The sequence below is a fragment of the Meles meles genome, chromosome 4, assembly GCF_922984935.1.
Source record: "Meles meles chromosome 4, mMelMel3.1 paternal haplotype, whole genome shotgun sequence".
Lineage (NCBI taxonomy): Eukaryota > Metazoa > Chordata > Mammalia > Carnivora > Mustelidae > Meles > Meles meles.
Window position 1 is genome coordinate 68,233,403 of NC_060069.1, and position 19,006 is coordinate 68,252,408.

General features: G+C 43.9%; 1 protein-coding gene across 7 annotated transcripts in view; it reads left to right on the forward strand.

Annotated features, from left to right (window-relative positions):
* The first annotated feature begins 1,378 nt into the window (after positions 1–1,378).
* LRRC31 (leucine rich repeat containing 31) overlaps positions 1,379–19,006 on the forward strand; it is a 30,002-nt gene continuing 12,374 nt past the window's right edge. For 4 of the 7 annotated variants that reach the window (XM_046003210.1, XM_046003212.1, XM_046003208.1 and 1 more), the window contains exons 1-6: positions 3,240–3,523; positions 11,940–12,083; positions 13,746–13,913; positions 16,361–16,528; positions 16,762–16,929; positions 17,702–17,869. In XM_046003210.1, coding sequence (XP_045859166.1) covers positions 3,334–3,523; positions 11,940–12,083; positions 13,746–13,913; positions 16,361–16,528; positions 16,762–16,929; positions 17,702–17,869 — 1,006 coding nt within the window. In that variant the 5' untranslated portion in view covers positions 3,240–3,333. Of the gene's footprint in view, positions 1,394–3,239; positions 3,524–11,939; positions 12,084–13,745; positions 13,914–16,360; positions 16,529–16,761; positions 16,930–17,701; positions 17,870–19,006 lie in introns of those variants that run through there. The other 3 variants (XM_046003213.1, XM_046003211.1, XM_046003209.1) reach the window with 2 other exon arrangements.

Genomic DNA, 19,006 nt, shown 5'->3' on the forward strand with positions numbered 1-19,006 from the left:
GGGCTCTCTGCTCAGCGAGGAGCCTGCTTTCCTTCCTCTCTCTCTGCCTGCCTCTCGGTCTACTTGTGATCTGTCTGTCAAATAAATAAATAAAAAATCTTTAAACAACTCCTCATTTTCCCCTCCGCTCTGCTCCTGGGAACCACCCTTCTATTTTCTGTCTCTATGAATTTGACTAGATTTCCCCCCAACCCCATAAGTGGAATCACACTGCCTTTGTCTTTTTGCGACTGGTCTATTTCACTTAGTGTAATGTCTTCAAGGTTCATTCATGTTGTCACATGTGTCAGGACTTCCCTCTTAGTGAAGCACCTTTTGTGGAGAAAGAATGATGCATTTCCCTTTAACAAGCAACAGTGAAAATATGATTCACTCTGAAACTCTGGATCAGAAACGTTAGGTAATGTTAAGCCCAAACCTGAGGATGGAAAAGGAAAAGGCATTTCTCACTTTAAATAAAAAATAAATAAACAAACAAATAAATACAGCTTAGATGCAAGAAAACAACATGCCAACTGCGTATTATCCTTGGAGTTTCGTGGCAAATAACCTTATCTAGTGGTAATATAGTAAATATCAAAAAATAACTGCTCAGTTAACGTTGTTAAGTCAAATTGGAGTGCCAGCCCTTAGTTTTCCAAATTTCCCAGTTCCGCTTCCAGGCTTTGCCTTCACACTATAAAACCCAGAACAGGGACAAGGGGAACATGGAAGTTTTGTGTAAGCCTGAGTTGGTACGGGAAGCTGGAGTACTTGTTCAAGTTTGTATATAGAGAGGAATTTCCTGCACACATCCTGGAAAAAAAGAAAAAGCAGAAAGATGTTTTTAGAGTAAGCATGGTAACCTGCTTCTTACCCACTGTATGTTAAGCAACGTGCAAATGCTTTCTGCTTGGCACTCACACGTCTGCCTTCCTTATACCTGGTCCTTTTCTACCTCCCTGGCTTTCTGTCTATTGTTTCTTACCCTTGCCTTTCTCTTCTTTCTGCCTTCCCCTCCCCCATCCCCCCAACTTCTGTTTCCTCTTCTGTCCCCTGAGTCCTGAATCCTGCATCCTGGGTTGTATCTTGCCTCCCCCACCCCAACCCCGCCCTTCCCATTCTGCTCACAAGTGCTCTCCTCCTCAGAGGACCTGGAGGGGCCTCCTAAGCTGGGTGGGGTTTCACTTGGGTAAATTACCACATCCTGGAGCACCATCCAGCAGTGTTTTCTTAAGACTTGGGAATTGAAGTCAGTGCATTTAGTGGGAGGAAAAGTGAAACCGTTTAGTGGGATGACACTCCAGAGAAGGGCTCTGTGTCCACCAAAAGCTGCAATTGCATGACAATGACCATGGAGGTAAATCTTGGAGGGGGAGGCCAGAGGACCAGCCAAAGGACAAGGGCCCCTGAGGTGATGGTGGAATCAGGATGGGACAGCCAGGGCTGCTTGCTGTGGCTGGGTTCATGGCCAGAGGTCATTTTTTCTTTCCCACCCAACCCACTGAGGCTAGTCAACTGTGGGCCTGCAGCAGGGGGCTACCGTTTGGTTCCATTGCTGTCTGTTCCTGGGTAAACCTGGGGCTACACCCTGCTCTCATTTGAAAGGAAAAATGCAAAAAGAAAAAGATGCTCAATTGTGACTTCTAAAATTTTAGTACTCCAGGTGTATAGAATATTGATTTTCCCTAGCATGGAGGTGGGCTCTCCAAGGTCATTTTTCAGAGCCCCTGTGCAAAATGTTCTTGAGTCCTTCTAGAACATACTATTACAGAAAGACCTATTTTATAGGGAGAAGCCATGAACATTGTAATTTCAAAAATACCTATGAGGGGAGTGCCTAGGTGGCTCAGTTGTTAAGCATCTGCCTTCTGCTTGGGTCATGGTCCCAGGGTCCTGGGATCGAGCCCTGCATGAAGCCTTATATGGAGCCCCACATTGGGCTCCCTGCTTAGCAGGAAGCCTGCTTCTCTCTCTCCCACTCCCCCTGCTTATATTCCCTCTCTTGCTGTCTCTCTCTCTCTGTCAAATAAATAATAAAATCTTAAAAAAAACCCAAAAAACCTATTAGGTCCTGTCCCAAGGACAGGATCTAAATTTTATTAGCAAAATCTAAAATCTCCAGGAGTGGGGTGGGGATGGGGTAACTGGGTGTTGGACATTAAGGAGGGCACAGGTTGTAATGAGCACCGGGTGTTGTATAAGACTGATGAATCACTGAACTTTAACTACAAAACTAATAATATACTATATGTTAATTAATTGAACTTAAATTTTTTTAAATGCCCCCCAAAATCTAAAACTCCATTGGCAGTTTAAGTATTTAACCCTCTCTTAAAATGTAAGCAAATCCCAGGAGGGACAATAGATTGATCCTTATGACTCTTTAGCCTCAAATCACACTGGACCCACTCCTTACCTCCATCCCCACATCTTTTGCTCCAGGAAAATCAGAATCCACTGCTGGAGCCAACCCTAGGCTTTTCCCAGCCTTTATTTTTGGAGACCTTCTGAGTTTGTTTTTTTCTGCCTGGGCCAGTCTTCCCTTTCTCCTCTTTTTAGCTAACTCCCCAGGCTAAACACCCAGGCTCCAAGTCTGTTCTAGGAGGCAGGCACAGTCCATCAGAACCTTCCCTGACTTCCTGGGTCCCTCCTCCCTGGCAGCCCTTACCCCAGTGTGTTCTCACTTACAGGTTAAGCCTCCATCAAAGACAGGAGCTGCGTCCCGCTCCTCCTCGAATCTCCCATCTAGAGCCACATCTTACCCAGAGTAGGCTCTGTTTATGGAGTGAGTGAAAGTTTTATTGCCAATGTGTTTTCCGTGGGGGAGCAGAGGGGGGCTGGAGTGGAAAAAGGGAAGATGCCAGGAGAAAGAGCAGCAGTATGTGGAGAGGGGAGGCTGGGCTCACTGACGGCAAACTCTTCCTGGGCAGCAGTTCTGTGAAGGGTCAGACAGTTGAGAGGTATGCTAAAGCCTCTTTTACTGTCATCCCTCAGAAGGTAACTGTAATTGACAGCTAAAATTCCAAATGTACTGACACATCTGATGCATTTGCCAAGTGGTTTTTAATGACCCGTATCTCACATAATAAAATAGGGCAAAGTTAAAAACCAAGTTTGCTTTAGATTTGTATCTGCCACCATCTGTTGGTTCCCGGATCCTGGGTTACGTCATTCTTATTTTTACGTTAAACATTACCAGTAATAAAAACAAAGGAAAGGGGGAAATAAAAACTCATGCAGGGAAATTCTGATTTCACACAGGCTTGACAGAGTCTTTTTCTTCTCAGTAATCCTAGAAACAGAAAACAACAGGAAGATGTCTTACTGAGACAGGCCCCCTTCAACTTGACCATGAGTCAAACACAGAAGAAGAATTCCTCAAATGGAGAAACTAAACCCCGGACCTCATTTGTCAACAAATTCCTCAGGGGCTCAAAATTCATGTCCTCCAAACCTGAAAGCAGAAAAGAGAGCAATGACCTTGAAACAACTGATTTCCAACCCTGCAACGAGGCACAGAAAACAGCCACCTTAAATACTGGTAAACTTCTGACTGCTCTTATTCCTTTATTTTTTAGAATAATGCTTTCCCCTAAAGAGATCCTACAGGTTAAACTAAAACTAATCTGAGTCTCTATTCTAAGCGTTTACTACGTGACTTAAATGCTTTAAATGCTTTGCTAATTTGACTTTTAAATGATCAAAAGTAACACTAGGGGAAGGTATAGAGAAAATACCTTGTTTCCTTTCATTCTAACACAAATGATTTTTTCTTCAAGATTCTTTTCAGTCTTTTGTTCATATGCATGCATTTATGGCCAGTCAGGCAGTCAACAAACCTGGAGTCACTACCTTCTGTATGACAACTACTGTTGTGTTACAAATGCAGCCACAAGAAACAGGACCTCGTGTACACAAAGAACAGAATGCACACAATTTCAGTGTGATAAGTGCCCGGAAGAAAAATACGGCAGGCTAAGGAGACAGAAGGATGGATGGGGTCCTACTCTAAATGGAACTGTGGGGGAAGAGTCTCTGATTCGGTGGCATTTGAGCAGAGATCTGGAAAAAGTAAGCCAAGGAGAATGGAGGACGTGGACGTCACGTGGCAATAGGTTCCCAGGCAAAGGGAACTGTAAATGCAAAGGCCCAAGATGGGACTGGGCCTGGCATGCTTGAGAGTGAGCCCAAGGTCAGGGGTGCCGAAGCAAGTGGAGTGAGGAGAGAGGACAAGAGCAGGAGGGCAGTCATGGAGGTGCCTGGGGGCCAGAGCGGGCATCTTTTGCACTTATAATAGCTTACAAATCCCTCTTGAGCTTACATGGAGCTGTGATACTACTTCTGGAACATACGATTATATTGCTTAACCCCAGCATGGTAGAATGTGTAAAATGATGTTCATATGCCGCCTTTAACAGCTATTCCACGCGTATGCCATAACTATTTAAGTTCCTTTTTTGCCCTTCAGTGACTATTTTTATCTTTCCCTCTTGCTTGTTCCTGGCTTCATTGTATTTCAGCCTTTTTTTTTTCTTTAAGATTTTATTTGACAGAGAGAGAGATCACAAGTAGGCAGAGAGGCAGGCAGAGGGAGAGGGGGAAGCAGGCTCCCCACTGAGCAGGCTCCCCAGGACCCTGAGATCATGACCTGAGCTGAAGGCAGAGGCTTAACCCACTGAGCCACCCAGGTGCCCCTCAGCCTTTTTAAAAAATATAAATTCTTAGAACAGAGATTACAAATTCAAGGGTTATGAAATATGAAAATAAATAGTGCCAAATCTCTCCCTAAAGCTGTATGTCATACACAATACCATTGGCATATTATTAGGTTAAATGTATTTTTTAAACATCTTAAACTTCTTATGCAAACATACACAGAGTAGAGCGAATAGTCTAAAAGGAGTCTCGAAGGAGTCCCCATGATCACTTCCCTCCATCAATGATCAACCCAGGTCAATCTTGTTTCATTTATACCTACCTTTAATTCTGTCCAGTTATTTGCATCAAATACCAAAAATAATATCATTTTATGTGAAAGTTAAGTATATTTAAATATATTTTGAAAATAGGAAGTTAAAGTCTTCTTTAAAAAAAAAAGGACAACCTGTATCAGAAAATTGTTGATACTTGTTCTAAAGTAGGAAATGAAACTTTGGGAACGGGAGGCATGAATGCCACAACCAGGATGAAATTGACTGTGCAAGGCCAGGCATTGGTTATCCCGGCTGTGTAACACTGGCCACTCAACCTTGCAAGGCTTCTCCATTCCCATTTCTCCCAAAATTCAGTGGCTTCTGGAGTCATGTCAATTCTGCCCTCAAATGGCTCTGAGAACTGGTTCCTCCTCTCTATTGCTGTTCTGGCTTTCACTGTTTTTTGCCCAGACTGCTGGGACAGCTTCCTAACTAGTTTCCCTATTTCTGGTCCAGCTTTCTGGCCAGCTTGTCCTCTACCCTGCCACAGCTTGCTCTCTCTCTAAATCACAGACCTGATGTCTTTCACCTGCTTCAAATCTTTCCCTGAGTCTCTCTTGCCTTGGAGAGAGTCTACACTCCCAAGCATGGTCTTCAGGGTGTTTATGATCAGATGGACCTCTCTTCGTGTCCTCTGCCTTCCCCCAACCTCGTGTTCATCCTCTACTCCTGACATTGAGATTCACTTGCAGTTTCCTGAACTGGCCATACATATTCTTTCAAAGGGGTTCCCTGGGCTTATAAAGACCTTCCCTTGTGTCACCATCCTCCATCTGCACCCCTCCTCCACTTATCCCTCCCTCATGTCCACCCACCTGGCTGACTCTCCCTCTCCCTTAAGGTGTAATTCATGTATCCCTTCCTCTTGAAAGCTTGCCAAGACCTGTCCATGGGACCTGAGGTACTTATTCTCACACTGTGTGTTCCCAGGTACCCTCCACGCACCTCCAGCATTGCATGTCTCCTCTGTGTGGTGGGCATGGCTTTCGTGTTTGTCTCTTCCATGAGACAGGTAGCTCCTTAAAAACAGGAACTTGTTATCTTTGTTCCCTGTACAGTGCCACACATGTTACAAATGTGTAATCATGTTTTATGAAACCACTGGAATTCTTGGTTGTTTATAAGCAAGAAACCAACGCTTACAGATGGAGGTCGGAAAGAACTTAATGTGAAGATACTGCTTAGCTCACAGGATCACGTGGAGAAGGCAAAAGCTTGGTTCAGCAGTAAAACAGCCAGGAAAAGGCCCTGAATCATTCCACCAGAACTGCTCACATATGACAACTTTGTCCTCTTCATGGCATGTCAGTCATCCTACCTCAGCCAAAGGGGAGCAATTCTGACTCAACTGTTTTATGTCTTAATCTGCGACATATGCTATCCTTTAAGGAAATGGTTTTATGTTTTAAAAAAATGATACATGTGGTCTGCAAGGACGTGTCCAAGGACCTCACAAACTGGTATTCGTATTTATACTTGGGAGTTTGATAAAGATTTATCGCATTGGCTTATTTTGGTCATTAAGGAGTTTAAAGCTAATATTCATTCATTCAATTATCTGTGCATTCAACAAATATTAATAGAATACCTCTCACATAAAAGGCACTGTGGAGCCCCATCTCCCTGGGAGGCCCCAGTAAATGAGAAGTGAACCAGGTAGGAATTACAGTCTCTCTTTCCAGACGAGTAAACCGAGGCTCAGAGAAGTTCAGTGACTTGCTCACCTGAGGGACCCATGATTTGAACCAGGTCTTCCATTCATGCTATCTTAGACTTGCCAGTCATATCCAGGATTACCGAGTGCCCAGATAGGATGTGGTATGAGAAGAGATTCCTGAAACTGTCAATTGGTAGGTCACTGCTGGTGACCTTTGAGAAACAATTTGTTGAGATAGGTGATTGTGGTCACCAGAACATAGAGGGTTAATTGGCAAATGGGGGTGACGTGGGACCACAAGTACAAACCACCCTTTCCAAACATTTGACAGTAATCATTTCCTAATGATGGACCAAATAGTAGCTTGAGAAAACAGAAGCTTTGGTGAAGCTGGAATTTGAGCATGATTGTATGTTGAGCCTATGGAGATAAAAAGCTCAAAAACAGAAGGCAGAAAGCATCAGGTAGCACACAGAGAGATTTTTTTTAACACAGAAACTCATTAACACAAACATACATATAATGGGCTTTGGAGCAGACCGTTCTGGGTTCAAATTCTGACTTGCTACTTACTATTGACAGACTCTCTGTGTCTCAGGTTCCAAACCTATGAAATAGTGTGATTGTGACTCCTTGAATGAAATTTACACAAAACATCCTGTACCCACTGGCACATAAATGTTAGTCCCCCACCCACCACTCTGTTCTGCTCTACCCCAAATTAGAATTGCCAGCTAGAATACATGCAATACATGCAATACAAAAGGACATACCTTTACTAAGCAATGATTCCTTGTTTACTTGAAGTTTAAATTTTATTGGAAAGGCTGTTTTCGTTTTTCCTAAATCTGGCAACCCTACCCAAAATAAAATGCGATCTATCCAATCAAAGCATGATGCAAGTGAAAGGCCAGAGTGAAGACGTAAAATGGTGGATGGTGCTGCCTCCTATTGGCAGAATGTAGCAACACCAACCATCCCTGCAAATATGCAGGCCATATAGGTGTTCTCAGCCAGCCTGGGGCGCCTGGGTGGCTCAGTGGGTTAAAGCCCCTGCCTTCGGCTCAGGTCATGATCTCAGGGTCCTGGGATTGAGCCTCACATCAGGCTCTTTGCTCCGCAGGGAACATGTTTCCTCCTCTCTGCCTAGTTGTGATTTCTCTCTATCAAATAAGTAAAATATTAAAAAAAAAAAACAAAACAAAACAGCCAGCCAGCAGTGATAGTGGACATCCCTGCCGTGTTCCTGACCTTAGCAAAAAAGTTCTCACTTTTTCCCCATTGAAAATGATATTTGCTGTGGATTTTTCATAGATGGCTTTGATGATATTGAGGTATGTCCCCTCTATCCCTACACTGTGAAGAGTTTTGATCAAGAAAGGATGCTGTACTTTGTCAAATGCTATTTCAGCATCTATTGAAAATATCATGTGGTTCTTGTTCTTTCTTGTATTAATGTATTGTATCACATTGATTGATTTGCGGATGTTGAACCAACCTTACACCCAGGAATTAGTCGTGGTGAATAATCCTTTTAATATACTGTCTGATCCTATTAGCTAGTTATTTTGGTGAGAATTTTTGCATCTGTATTCATCAAGGATATTGGTTTGTAATTCTCCTTTTTGATGAGGTCTTTGTGTGGGTTTGGGATCAAGGTAATACTGGCCTCATAAAATGAGTTTGGAAGTTTTCCTTCCATTTCTATTTTTTGAAACAGTTTCAGGGGAATAGGTATTAATTCTTCTTTAAACATTTGGTAGAATTCCCCTGGGAAGCCATCTGGCCCTGGACTCTTGTTTGTTGGGGGATTTTTGATGACTGCTTCAATCTGCTTCCTGGTTATGGGTCTGTTCAGGTTTTCTATCATAGTATTACAAGTCCTAGCCTCAGCAATCAGACAACAAAGAGAAGTAAAAAGCATCCAGTTTGGCAAAGAAGAAGTCAAATTCTCACTCTTTGGAGATGATATGATACTTTATGTGGAAAACCCAAAACTCCACTCCAAAACTGCTAGAACTCATATAGGAGTTCAGTAAAGTGTCAGGATATAAAATCAATGCACAGGGGCGCCTGGGTGGCTCAGTGGGTTAAAGCCTCTGCTTTTGGCTCAGGTCATGATCCCAGGTTCCTGGGATCGAGCCCAACATCGGGCTCTCTGCTCAGCAGGGAGCCTGCTTCCCTCCTCTCTCTCTGCCTGCCTCTCTATCTATTTGTGAGCTCTCTCTATCAAATGAATAAACAAAATCTTAAAAAAAAAATCAGTTGCATTTCTATGCACCACCAGCAAGACAGAAGAAAGAGAAACTAAAGAGTTGATTGCATTTACAATTGCACCCAAAACCATAAGACACCTAGAAATAAACTTAACCAAAGAGGCAAAGAATCTGTACTCAGGAAACTATAACGTACTCACGAAAGAAATTGAGAGAGACACAAAGAAATGGAAAATCATTCCATTCTCATGGATTAGAAGAAAGATATTGAGAAAATGTCTATGCTACCTAAAGCAATCTACACATTAACACAATCCCTATCAAAATACCACCAACTTTTTTTTCAAAGAAATGGAATAAATAATCCTAAAATTTGTATGGAACCAGAAAAGACCCCAAATAGTCAGAGGAATGTTGAAAAAGAAAACGAAAGTTGACAGCATCATGATTCCAGACTTCAAGCTCTATTACAAAGCTGTGATAATCAAGACAGCATGGTACTGGCACAAAAACTGACAAATAGACACATAGTAGAACAGAATAGAGAGCCCAGAAATGGAGTCTCAACTCTATGGTCAACTAATCTTCGACAAAGCAGGAAAGAATGTCCAGTGGAAGAAAGACAGTCTTTTCAGCAAATGGTGTTGGGAAAATTGGATAGCCACATGCAGAAGAATGAAACTGGACCATTTCCTTATACCACACACAAAATAGACTCAAAATAGATGAAGGACCTCAATGTGAGAAAGGAATCCATCAGAATCCTTGAGGAGAACACAGGCAGTGACCTCTTCCACCTCAGCCACAGCAACTTCTTCCTAGAAACATCGCCAAAGGCAAGGGAAGCAAAGACAAAAATGAACTATTGGGACTTCATCAAGATCAAAAGCTTTTGCACAGCAAAAGAAACAGTCAACAATATCAAACGACAACTGACAGAATGGGAGAAGATATTTACATATGACATATCAGATAAAAGGCTAGTATCCAAAATCTATAAAGAACTTATCAAACTCAACACCCAAAGAACAAATAATCCAGTCAAGAAAAGGGCAGAAGACATGAACAGACATTTATGAAAGGAAGACATCCAAATGGCCAACAGACACATGAAAAAGTGCTCAACGTCACTCGGCATCAGGGAAATACAAATCAGAACCACAGTGAGATACCACCTCACACCAGTCAGAATGGCTAAAATTAGCAAGTCAGGAAACGACAGATGTTGGCGAGGATGCAGAGGAAGGGGAACCTTCCTACACTGTTGGTGCGAATGCAAGCTGGTACAACCACTCTGGAAAACAGCATGGAGGTTCCTCAAAAAGTTGAAAATAGAGCTACCCTATGACCCAGGAATTGCACTACTGGGTATTTACCCTAAAGATACAAATGTAGTGATCCGAAGGGTCACGTGCACCCAAATGTTTATAATAGCAATGTCCACAATAGCCAAACTAAGGAAAGCACCTAGATGTCCATCACAGATGAATGGATAAAGGAGAGGTGGTATATATACACAATGGAATACTATGCAGTCATCAAAAGAAATGAAATCTTGCCATTTGCAACGATGTGGATGGAACTAGAGGGTATCAGGTTAAGCAAAATAAGTCAGAAAAAGACAATTATCATATGATCTCCCTGATATGAGGAATTTGAGAGGCAGGCAAGGGGTCTTGGGGGGTAAGGAGGGAAAAAATGAAACAAGATGGGATTGGGAGTGAGACAAACCATAAGAAACTCTTAATCTCACAAAACATATATAGGGTTGCTGGAGAGTGGAGGGGGGATAGAGTGGCTGGATGATGGACGTTGGGGAAGGTATGTACTATGGTGAGTGCTGTGAATTGTGTAAGCCTGATGATTCACAGACCTGTACCCCTGAAGCAAATAATACCTTATATGTTAATAAAAATAAATAAATAAAATTCAAGTTGCCTTTTAAAAAGAAGAAAAAAAGCCAGCCAGTGAATGAGGGACATTGGGGAGGGTATGTACTATGGTGAATGCTGTAAATTGTTAAGACTGATGATTCACAGACCTGTACCCCTGAAACAAATAATACATTATGTGTTAATAAAAAAAATCATAGCCAGCCAGCAAACACACTGCAGAGGAGAAGTAGAGTTTGTGTTCCTTTCCTAATATGTAAGTCTAGGCTGATGACTACTGAAATCCTACTATCAATTTTCACTGGTACCAATATTTCTCTTTAGCTATGTGGTTTTATCCTTCATAAGGGTTAGAAGAGTATCACTGCATATTTGGAATTTACACTTTCATTGTGGATTCCAGTGTACTCTTTTTATGTTTTAAAATTGTACATTTTCATCTACAACAAATATGCGGGTACAGTCAGTACCCGCATATTTGTTTTTCCTTACAAAAGTATGATGTGTTTTATATGTGTCTTAAATGCTGACACCTACTGGACATAATAGGTGTTCAATGAACCTAAAGCTTTTCTTAGCTTAATGTTCGCATTAGCCCAGCATTCGTACAGAGGAACTTGAGGAGGGGGCCACTTAAGTCGTCTCTCACAGCAAGAAGGACAAATGAGGCTTTCTGGGTGTATTCTCTGGCAGGGGTGGAGAAAAGCTCTCCCAGCCACTCCGCCCTCTGGATCTGTCAGTTGAATGGTCTAGGAGCCGCGTTTCATTGGCTCCCGTAGCCAATGAAGCTCCAGGGCGGTGAGGGCAGGTGACTGCAATGCTTCCCTTTCCTCACCAGTTTGGTCAAATACCCGAACTGCCCCCCAGCGTGCAGCAGGCTGCGCGTCCCTCAGCAGCATTTAGCTTAAAGTCTGGGCTAACAAGTTCGCCACTTCTCCCAGGAAGACAACCGTGTCTACGTGCTGACAAGCCCCTGTCAGGCCGTGAAGTAAAAGCCCCTGAGTCCTCAGTTTCCTTGCCGGAAGAGGGTCACTGCAGGGATCAGTGTCCAGCACCTGGAGGCGGGACAGTGGAAGTTCTGTCTCCGCTAAGCGCTTCCCCTTATGGCGGAGGTTTGCTCACGACTGTTGTTAGTCCGTTGACTTGTCTTACTGCCATCACTGTGCATCTTTAGCACGGTCTCACTCACGGCACGTTTTTCTTTATTCTCGCCATGTAGCTCAGCCTCTCACTTCAGAAATGGAATGGAGACCCAGCATGGAGGAAAAGGAGCAGTTCCTGCAGAAGCTGGGCAGGACGGCCGAGGACAAGTGTCTAGATCTGAACAACTGCAGGCTGACGGCGGCCCACGTGAGGGAAGCGGGTCTGTAGCAGCCGGCGCGCACGGACGGCCACGGGGCCCTCGGGTTGCCATGGGCGGGCAAACACGCTCATTACTCACCTGGCAACCCTGGGTCTCAGGGACAACTCGGGAATAGCAGCTGCACCACTATTTTTTTTCTTAAACAAGTTAATTGATCCTTCCTCAAGCTCCAAAGATTTGAGCCGAGCGTAGGAGGAAGATTTCTTTGTCTGTTAGTTCTCCCTGAGCATTTCACCTCCCCTACTGATGGCCCCTTACTCCCTGAAAAACATTTGTCTTGCCCACACCATGACATATAAACTCGCACAGGCCGCCCGTGAAGCCCGAGCCCTGCGGTGCGTAAAGCGGTGTTGTGCTCAGTTACCTGTGGGGTGAGAGAGGAGCCGCCAGCAGTCATTGCTCACAACCTGCGTGCTCAGCAGCGTGAGCAGCACCTGCCACACGCAAGCAGCTGTCTGGTTGCGAAGGGGCCCCTCCCCGCACAACTCTGACCACCTTTCTTTTCCCTTTTTCTCAGAGACCTTAAGTCCAGCCTTCCCTCAAACTAGTTGTGTCTCCCAGCACAGAGGTATCAAAAGAACTGAATCGTGAGTGAGGGGTCCTTGACCATTTTAACAAAAATCCATGCCATTATATTTTGGACATTCTCTTCAGCGAGAACCCTACCTGTGTCTGTGTTTCCAGATGCCCGTGTGTCAGAATCACTAGCAGAGTTTGTGTTCACTTGAGTTCAACCCAGACCACTGACCTGGAGTCTCGGAGAGTGGGCCCCAGCAATCTTGTTTTTAGTTTTTTTTCCTTCTTCGTGTGTTCAATAGACTTCTCTGCTCCATAAAGTTAGGATTTTGGTGAACAAGTTGAAATTGAAGGCTAGTAGAAAAACAAAAAGCAAAAACAAATTTCACTCCTAAGCCTGGCTCAGAATATTGTGGACAATGCTGTGCCTAAACCTGTAAGAGCTCGGCTTGCTACTTCTGACTGCTGTCCTGAACCTTCAAGATAGGTATTTAAAAGCAAATATTCGAAGATTCTTTAACCGCTCCAGGTTGGCATTTCTATTCTTGAGTCTCATTGCTTCAGGACATAAAGACAGCCTTAGCGAATCTTTATGACAGACAGTAAGGTCACTGTTAATGGGCAATGGCAGATACTCAGAGAAGGTTCCGGTTAGGCTTTGTGCATGTCTAAACCTCCGCATGTTGGTCTATTTAAATATAATGGGAGCTTTCTAAGGTGGTGATACCCAGGAAATCATGATCTAAGAGAAGGGGTAACATGTACCCCCAGTCTCGGCAATCCTGGCCAACAGAGCAGTCCTCCAGCTTTCAGCCCAAGGATGAAGGGGTGAGGAATTAATTTTGCAAAATAAAGGACTAGTATACATATCACAGTGGCAGTGGTAGTAACAGTAGAACTACCATTTCTGCTACAATAAAGGAGCTCCTATGAAATCTTATGGAGATACTGCTACATTTTTGAAGTGCATTTATTTGGCAGAAATAGGAAATATCCTAGGAAATAGGATATTTCCTATTATCCTAGGAAATAGGATAATCCCAATTGCATGGCTGAGGGACCCCTGCTTTGCTGAAAGCCAGTATGGCCACCGCTCCTTTGTGCAATTACATACGCAAATCTGTATATCCTCTTGTTTGTTTCCAGTTGCTTTGCTGCCTCTTCTCCCAGACTTGGAAAAACTGGATATTTCCTGGAATGATTCTGTAGGCGGAAACCTCCATTCCATCACCCAGCACCTGCATCTCCTCAGCAAGTTAAAAATCCTGAGGCTGGGAAGTTGCAGACTTACCACGGATGATGTGCAAGCCCTGGGTATGGTCAGTGTTTCACTGGAAGCGGCTCTGAAGTGTCAAGGGCAAACTCCCTGAGTTATCCCCGCCCCCCAGGTGCTCGTGAATGAGAGCACCTGGATGATGGAATGCCATGCTAGCACTTGCAAAACTTCTAAAAACTACGCAGCCTGTACCTACTAGCACTGTAGTGAGCCCCAGGACAGAGTTGGGAACAATGCTGGCCAGAAAGACACCTGCTTTCATGGAATTTAAATGGAGATAGTTTGTCAAATTTGCTTACTCTCAGTCTGCTAATTGTCTGTAAAATTGAGGAGTTGGGGTAGATAATGATTATTTTCCGATCCCAAAATAATCTCTTCTATTTTTCCATTCCCATCTTAAAAAATGGATCAAAACAAGATTTTTAAACTAAAAGCAATGGTTTAAATAGAACTAGGACCTCAATTAAGTTAATTTATATACTGAACATAGAATGTAGGATAAAATTTGTCATGCTATTAACCCAACTCTTTATACAATCCTTGCTGGTTTCAGATGCCATTCAGATTTTTTAATATTCTTTTGGTCTGAAGTTTCTTATTTCAGTGACATATTTTGATCATTTATATCTCTGCAAAGATGTCTGTAAAAACAACACAGTTCATGTCAAATGTCCTCTCTCTGATCCCTCTGTAGAAAATCAGGGTCAGCTGATGCCCCCTGGCCCACCCTTTCTGTAGCTGAGGAGAAACACCACATAAGTGGCCAAGTGTTAGTTCACATTCTAGCCACCGCCCCCCCCCCCCCCCCCCCCCCCCCCCGTCTAACTAGTCTTGTGACCATGGACAATTATTTAAACTTCCTTAGCCTCAGCTTTCTTATATCTGGAATGGGTTGGATATCTACCTCAAAAAACTATTTAAGAATTAAATAATTTCTGTGAAGCACTTTCTACGTGCCTGGCGCAGAGTACATGCTCAGTAATGGAAAGGTCCTCCTTTCAGTACTCCCTCATTCAAAATTAACTTTCAGTGGTTTGATGTGATGAGTTGAGCCCCACTGGCTAGCAGCTGATGATTATGAGCAGATTGCAAATTTAACTCACTGCTACTCGGGGTGAAAAGAAAATGTAATTTCTCTATTTTCTATGATTCATCTAAATTTTGTTCATGATCTCCCAACCTTAAGAAATGGGGAAATAGGAATTTCTGTCCTGGAACTCATTCCAAACTTACCTGGTTCAGGAGAGAGCCTACATCCTTGTTGCCATGATGTTTTGTAACCCATTCCCTCTCCCAGACTCCTTCTCCTCTCTGGAAGGACTTCTGCATCTTCTTCCATCAGAAGGGACCTTCCTTAGTATTGATGGCAGATAGGGTACAGGGAGAATAAATGGTTTAATGAAAAGAGACCATAAATCAGGGGCTTTATTATTATGCCAATATTATTATACCTGTTACAATCGCTGAGTGTAGGATAATCGATGATGGCTCTCCCATACCACGTGCACAGCAGACATGGCTGATCCGTCATGCAATCTCTGTCCCTGATGCTGAGGAGGGCTTCCAGGCTATAGAAAACCATCCCAGCTGACTGGCAATGGCACACAAAATGGCACCTGGGATGAGAGAACATGCATTTTAACATGAGGCTCCTAGACTCCCAAAACCTCAGTCCACACAAAGAATGGCCAGCGGCAGAAGTCCAAGGCCAGTAGTGGACCGTGGAGGAGAGGCTTCTAGACACAGGGGCCTTTCCATTACTCTTAATCATTCGGTGTTGAGATTGACTCCGCACATCGAGGAAGTGCATTTTCCATGTGTGTACCTCTCTGCCCTGTTCTACCCAGGACAGTGGAAGTCATTCCTGAGGCGCCTTTCCTTGGTCACTTCCCTGCTCTCTCCCAGCCTCCATTCCAGCCCTCAGATGCTTTCCGCCCTTTTCTCACTGCACCCTCCTCCACTCTCCAGGGCTGCATGGCTGTTACGAACTGCTAGCATCTTGTGCTTTATTACTGGTTCTCTCTAGGGCTCGGTTCAGTTCTATTTTCTTGATGTCAAAGTGAGCTTTGCCCCTGCGGTGGGGGGTGCCCTGCTTGGCCTCTCCTCATCCTCTGGTCCAGTTTCCCAGTGATGCTGACCCCAGACAAGGTGGATGAGAGAAAGCAGTTGGAATAGTACACGTATTTACTACCACAAAACCAACTCCACGAAACCACCCTACTGACAGGTGGGGTTTTCTGGACAATGATTTTTGTACAAAGGCCCGGCTTCTGAACCTTGGAGGGACTAAAATCGCCAAGCCTCTAAGTACAGGGACTCAGCCTGCTGGCACCGGGCAAGAACTGGGTCTACTCTGTTCTTTGGCACCTGACCAGTCCCTGGCTCAGCCATTATCATTCCATAAATAACACTTGTGCTGATTTTGAGGCGGACTCCCTGTTTGCAGATTAGCAATCGACCCAATCTTTGGGCTGTTTTGTAACAGGAGAAGCACTCGGGAGCATAACTGACCTGCAGGAGCTGAACTTGTCCTGGAACAGTGGAGTGGGGAGGAACTTGCCTCTGATCCTCCAGAAGTTCCAAGAAGGGAGCAAGATACAAACACTTGAGCTTGTGGATTGTGACCTCACATCTGAAGATGGGGCATTTGTGGGTAAGTGGAATTTGGAAGGGTCCTTCCCAGAAAATAAATGTGAAGATGCCCATGAGCAGGCAAACTGAGGGTCAAAGGGTCAAAGTTGACTGTGTTTTATCTTGCCCTGAATTGGAAGAGGGGCTCACTGTACCCCCAGGATCACATGAGGCTTCCCTCCCCTTCCTGCCCCAACATTCACACCCTGCATTTTTATTGAGTTGCTCTTCTCATTTGGATTCACTTCCCTCTAGGTCAGTTGCTACCCATGATGCAAAATCTCGAAGTCCTTGACCTTTCCCTTAACAGAAATATCGGTGCCAGTCTGAACAGTATTGCTCAGGGATTAAGAAGTACCTCAAATCTGAAAGTACTGAAGTTACACTCATGTGGGCTATCACAAGAGAGTGTCAAACTGCTGGGTGAGTTAGCAATGACTGGGATTTTTTCTGTATACACATAATTTTAGTTTATGTTTAATTTTTTTAAGCTGTTAGGAAATTCAACTAAATATGTACAGCAGTTATTTTGAGGCATGAGATTATAGGTAATTTAAATCTTCTTTGTTTTATTCTTTTCTAACTCTTTTACAATAAGCATATACTTTCATGAGTCTAAAGATAACCTCTTAAAATGGCTGCCTCTGAAAAGGCCAGGATATTCTGGGTTTGAGATAGACACTGGGCAAAAGAAAAGTTATGTGCTAAGAAAGCTCTCCATTTTTCTCTTACTTTTGAAAATGTCAACATTATTTTATGCTCGGTAGTAGGAAGGAATTGGTACTGATAAAAAGAAAGCTTCAGTGGCATCTGTAGGGAGAACATGACATGAAATTTTGTGTTCCCCTTCGACTTAGAGCCTATAATATCCTTCTCACTGGCAGTTTGAGTCTAGAATTCTGTGAAATGCCAATGCACCAGTGTAGGAGGACGAGAACGAGCCATTGCAGGGTTTCACCGAAGCCATTGGCAGTCAACGCAGATCACGGGGTGTTGGTTGGGGGGTGTTTGAAGCCACTGTCAAGTCCAGAGAGGGCCAGATGGTAGGAAGTCTAAAGTTCTTTCCCTACCTTGGCTTTTCTCAACCCAGTGTATTTTCACCGTCTCCCTTCTACACACCTGCCCCCTTGCCTGTCCTACACCTGCCTTCCACCTTCTAGCTTGTCAGAATGGGACTTTTTATTTTCTCTTTTAGATGCTGCTTTTAGGTACTTGGGTGGACTGAAGAAATTAGACCTTTCCTGCAACAGGGAGCTGGGTGGAGGTTTCGAAGACTCATCAGCTCTGCTGGCCACGTTGGAGCATCTAGAAGTTTTGGATCTTCACCAGTGCTCACTCACGGCCAATGACGTGGCATCGCTGAGTAAGTGTGAACAGTAGAGGAAAGGCTTTTGGAACCTCAGTATATGTTTGGAACTTGGCCAAGGAAGGACTTTTGGAACCTCAGTATATGTTTGGAACTTGGCAAATTTGAGGTGTCCCCTTAAACTTACTTAAACTTACCAAAAGCATCAAATCATAAAAGTTCTGTGAATGCCCCAATATTTTATTTGCCATATATTATGTGCCCAGTAAATATGAGTGAATCTAAATTCCTCCTATACACGTTTGTAAATGATGGATGTGGCACTTGGTGGAGAAAATTTTGAATATATGTTACCGTTTAGAAATGACTGTGTTAGTTACAACATTTGTTTCAAACAGGGATGTAGAGAGAAGGCCCAAAAACGGGCACTGTGGCTTTCTGACTAACAAGTGAAGTTAAACCCCTTAGATACAATGAAATTACACAAGAATTTAGGGTGGTGCATCACAGGTGTACATTATAACTTTAGGTGCCTATACTGGCTTTCCACTGTAGACACAATCCTGTAATTATAACATGTAATGTATAAATGCAGTTTCCCATAACAAACAGCGCCAAGTGCAGCCTTGCCATTAAGGGGTTTATTCCATCTGTGGCCACAGTAGACTTCCAAAACACCTGCAGGATCTCATCACAACTTACCGTCTAGACCTTGACCAGGCCGGTTCAGGCCACTGTCATCTTGTGCCCAGACTACTGCAAGTCCAAGTGGTCTCCCTGTTCCTCCTCTGTCGTTCTGACTTTGTTGCCTAGCCTTCCCCTCCTCGACTCTTCCCCAGCCACATTTCTGTGCTGATCTCCTGTCCCAGGGCCTTTGTCCTTGCTCTTTCTCCAGATCATGGCCCCTCCTGTGTTGGGAGCCCCTTCTGCGTCTCTCCTTCATTAGGCACAGGGGGCTGGCACAGAGTTGGCACCAGGAAATGCTTGTTGAATATGATCGAATGAGTGAATCAGTTGAAAACAAGAATAAGGGCACCTGGGTGGCTCAGTTCGTTGAGCGACTGCCTTCAGCTCAGGTCATGGTCCTGGAGTCCTAGGATCAAGTCCTACATTGGGCTCCCTGCTCAGCGGTGGGTCTGCTTCTCCCTCTGACCTTCCCCCTCTCATGCTCACTTGCTCTCATTCTCTCTCATT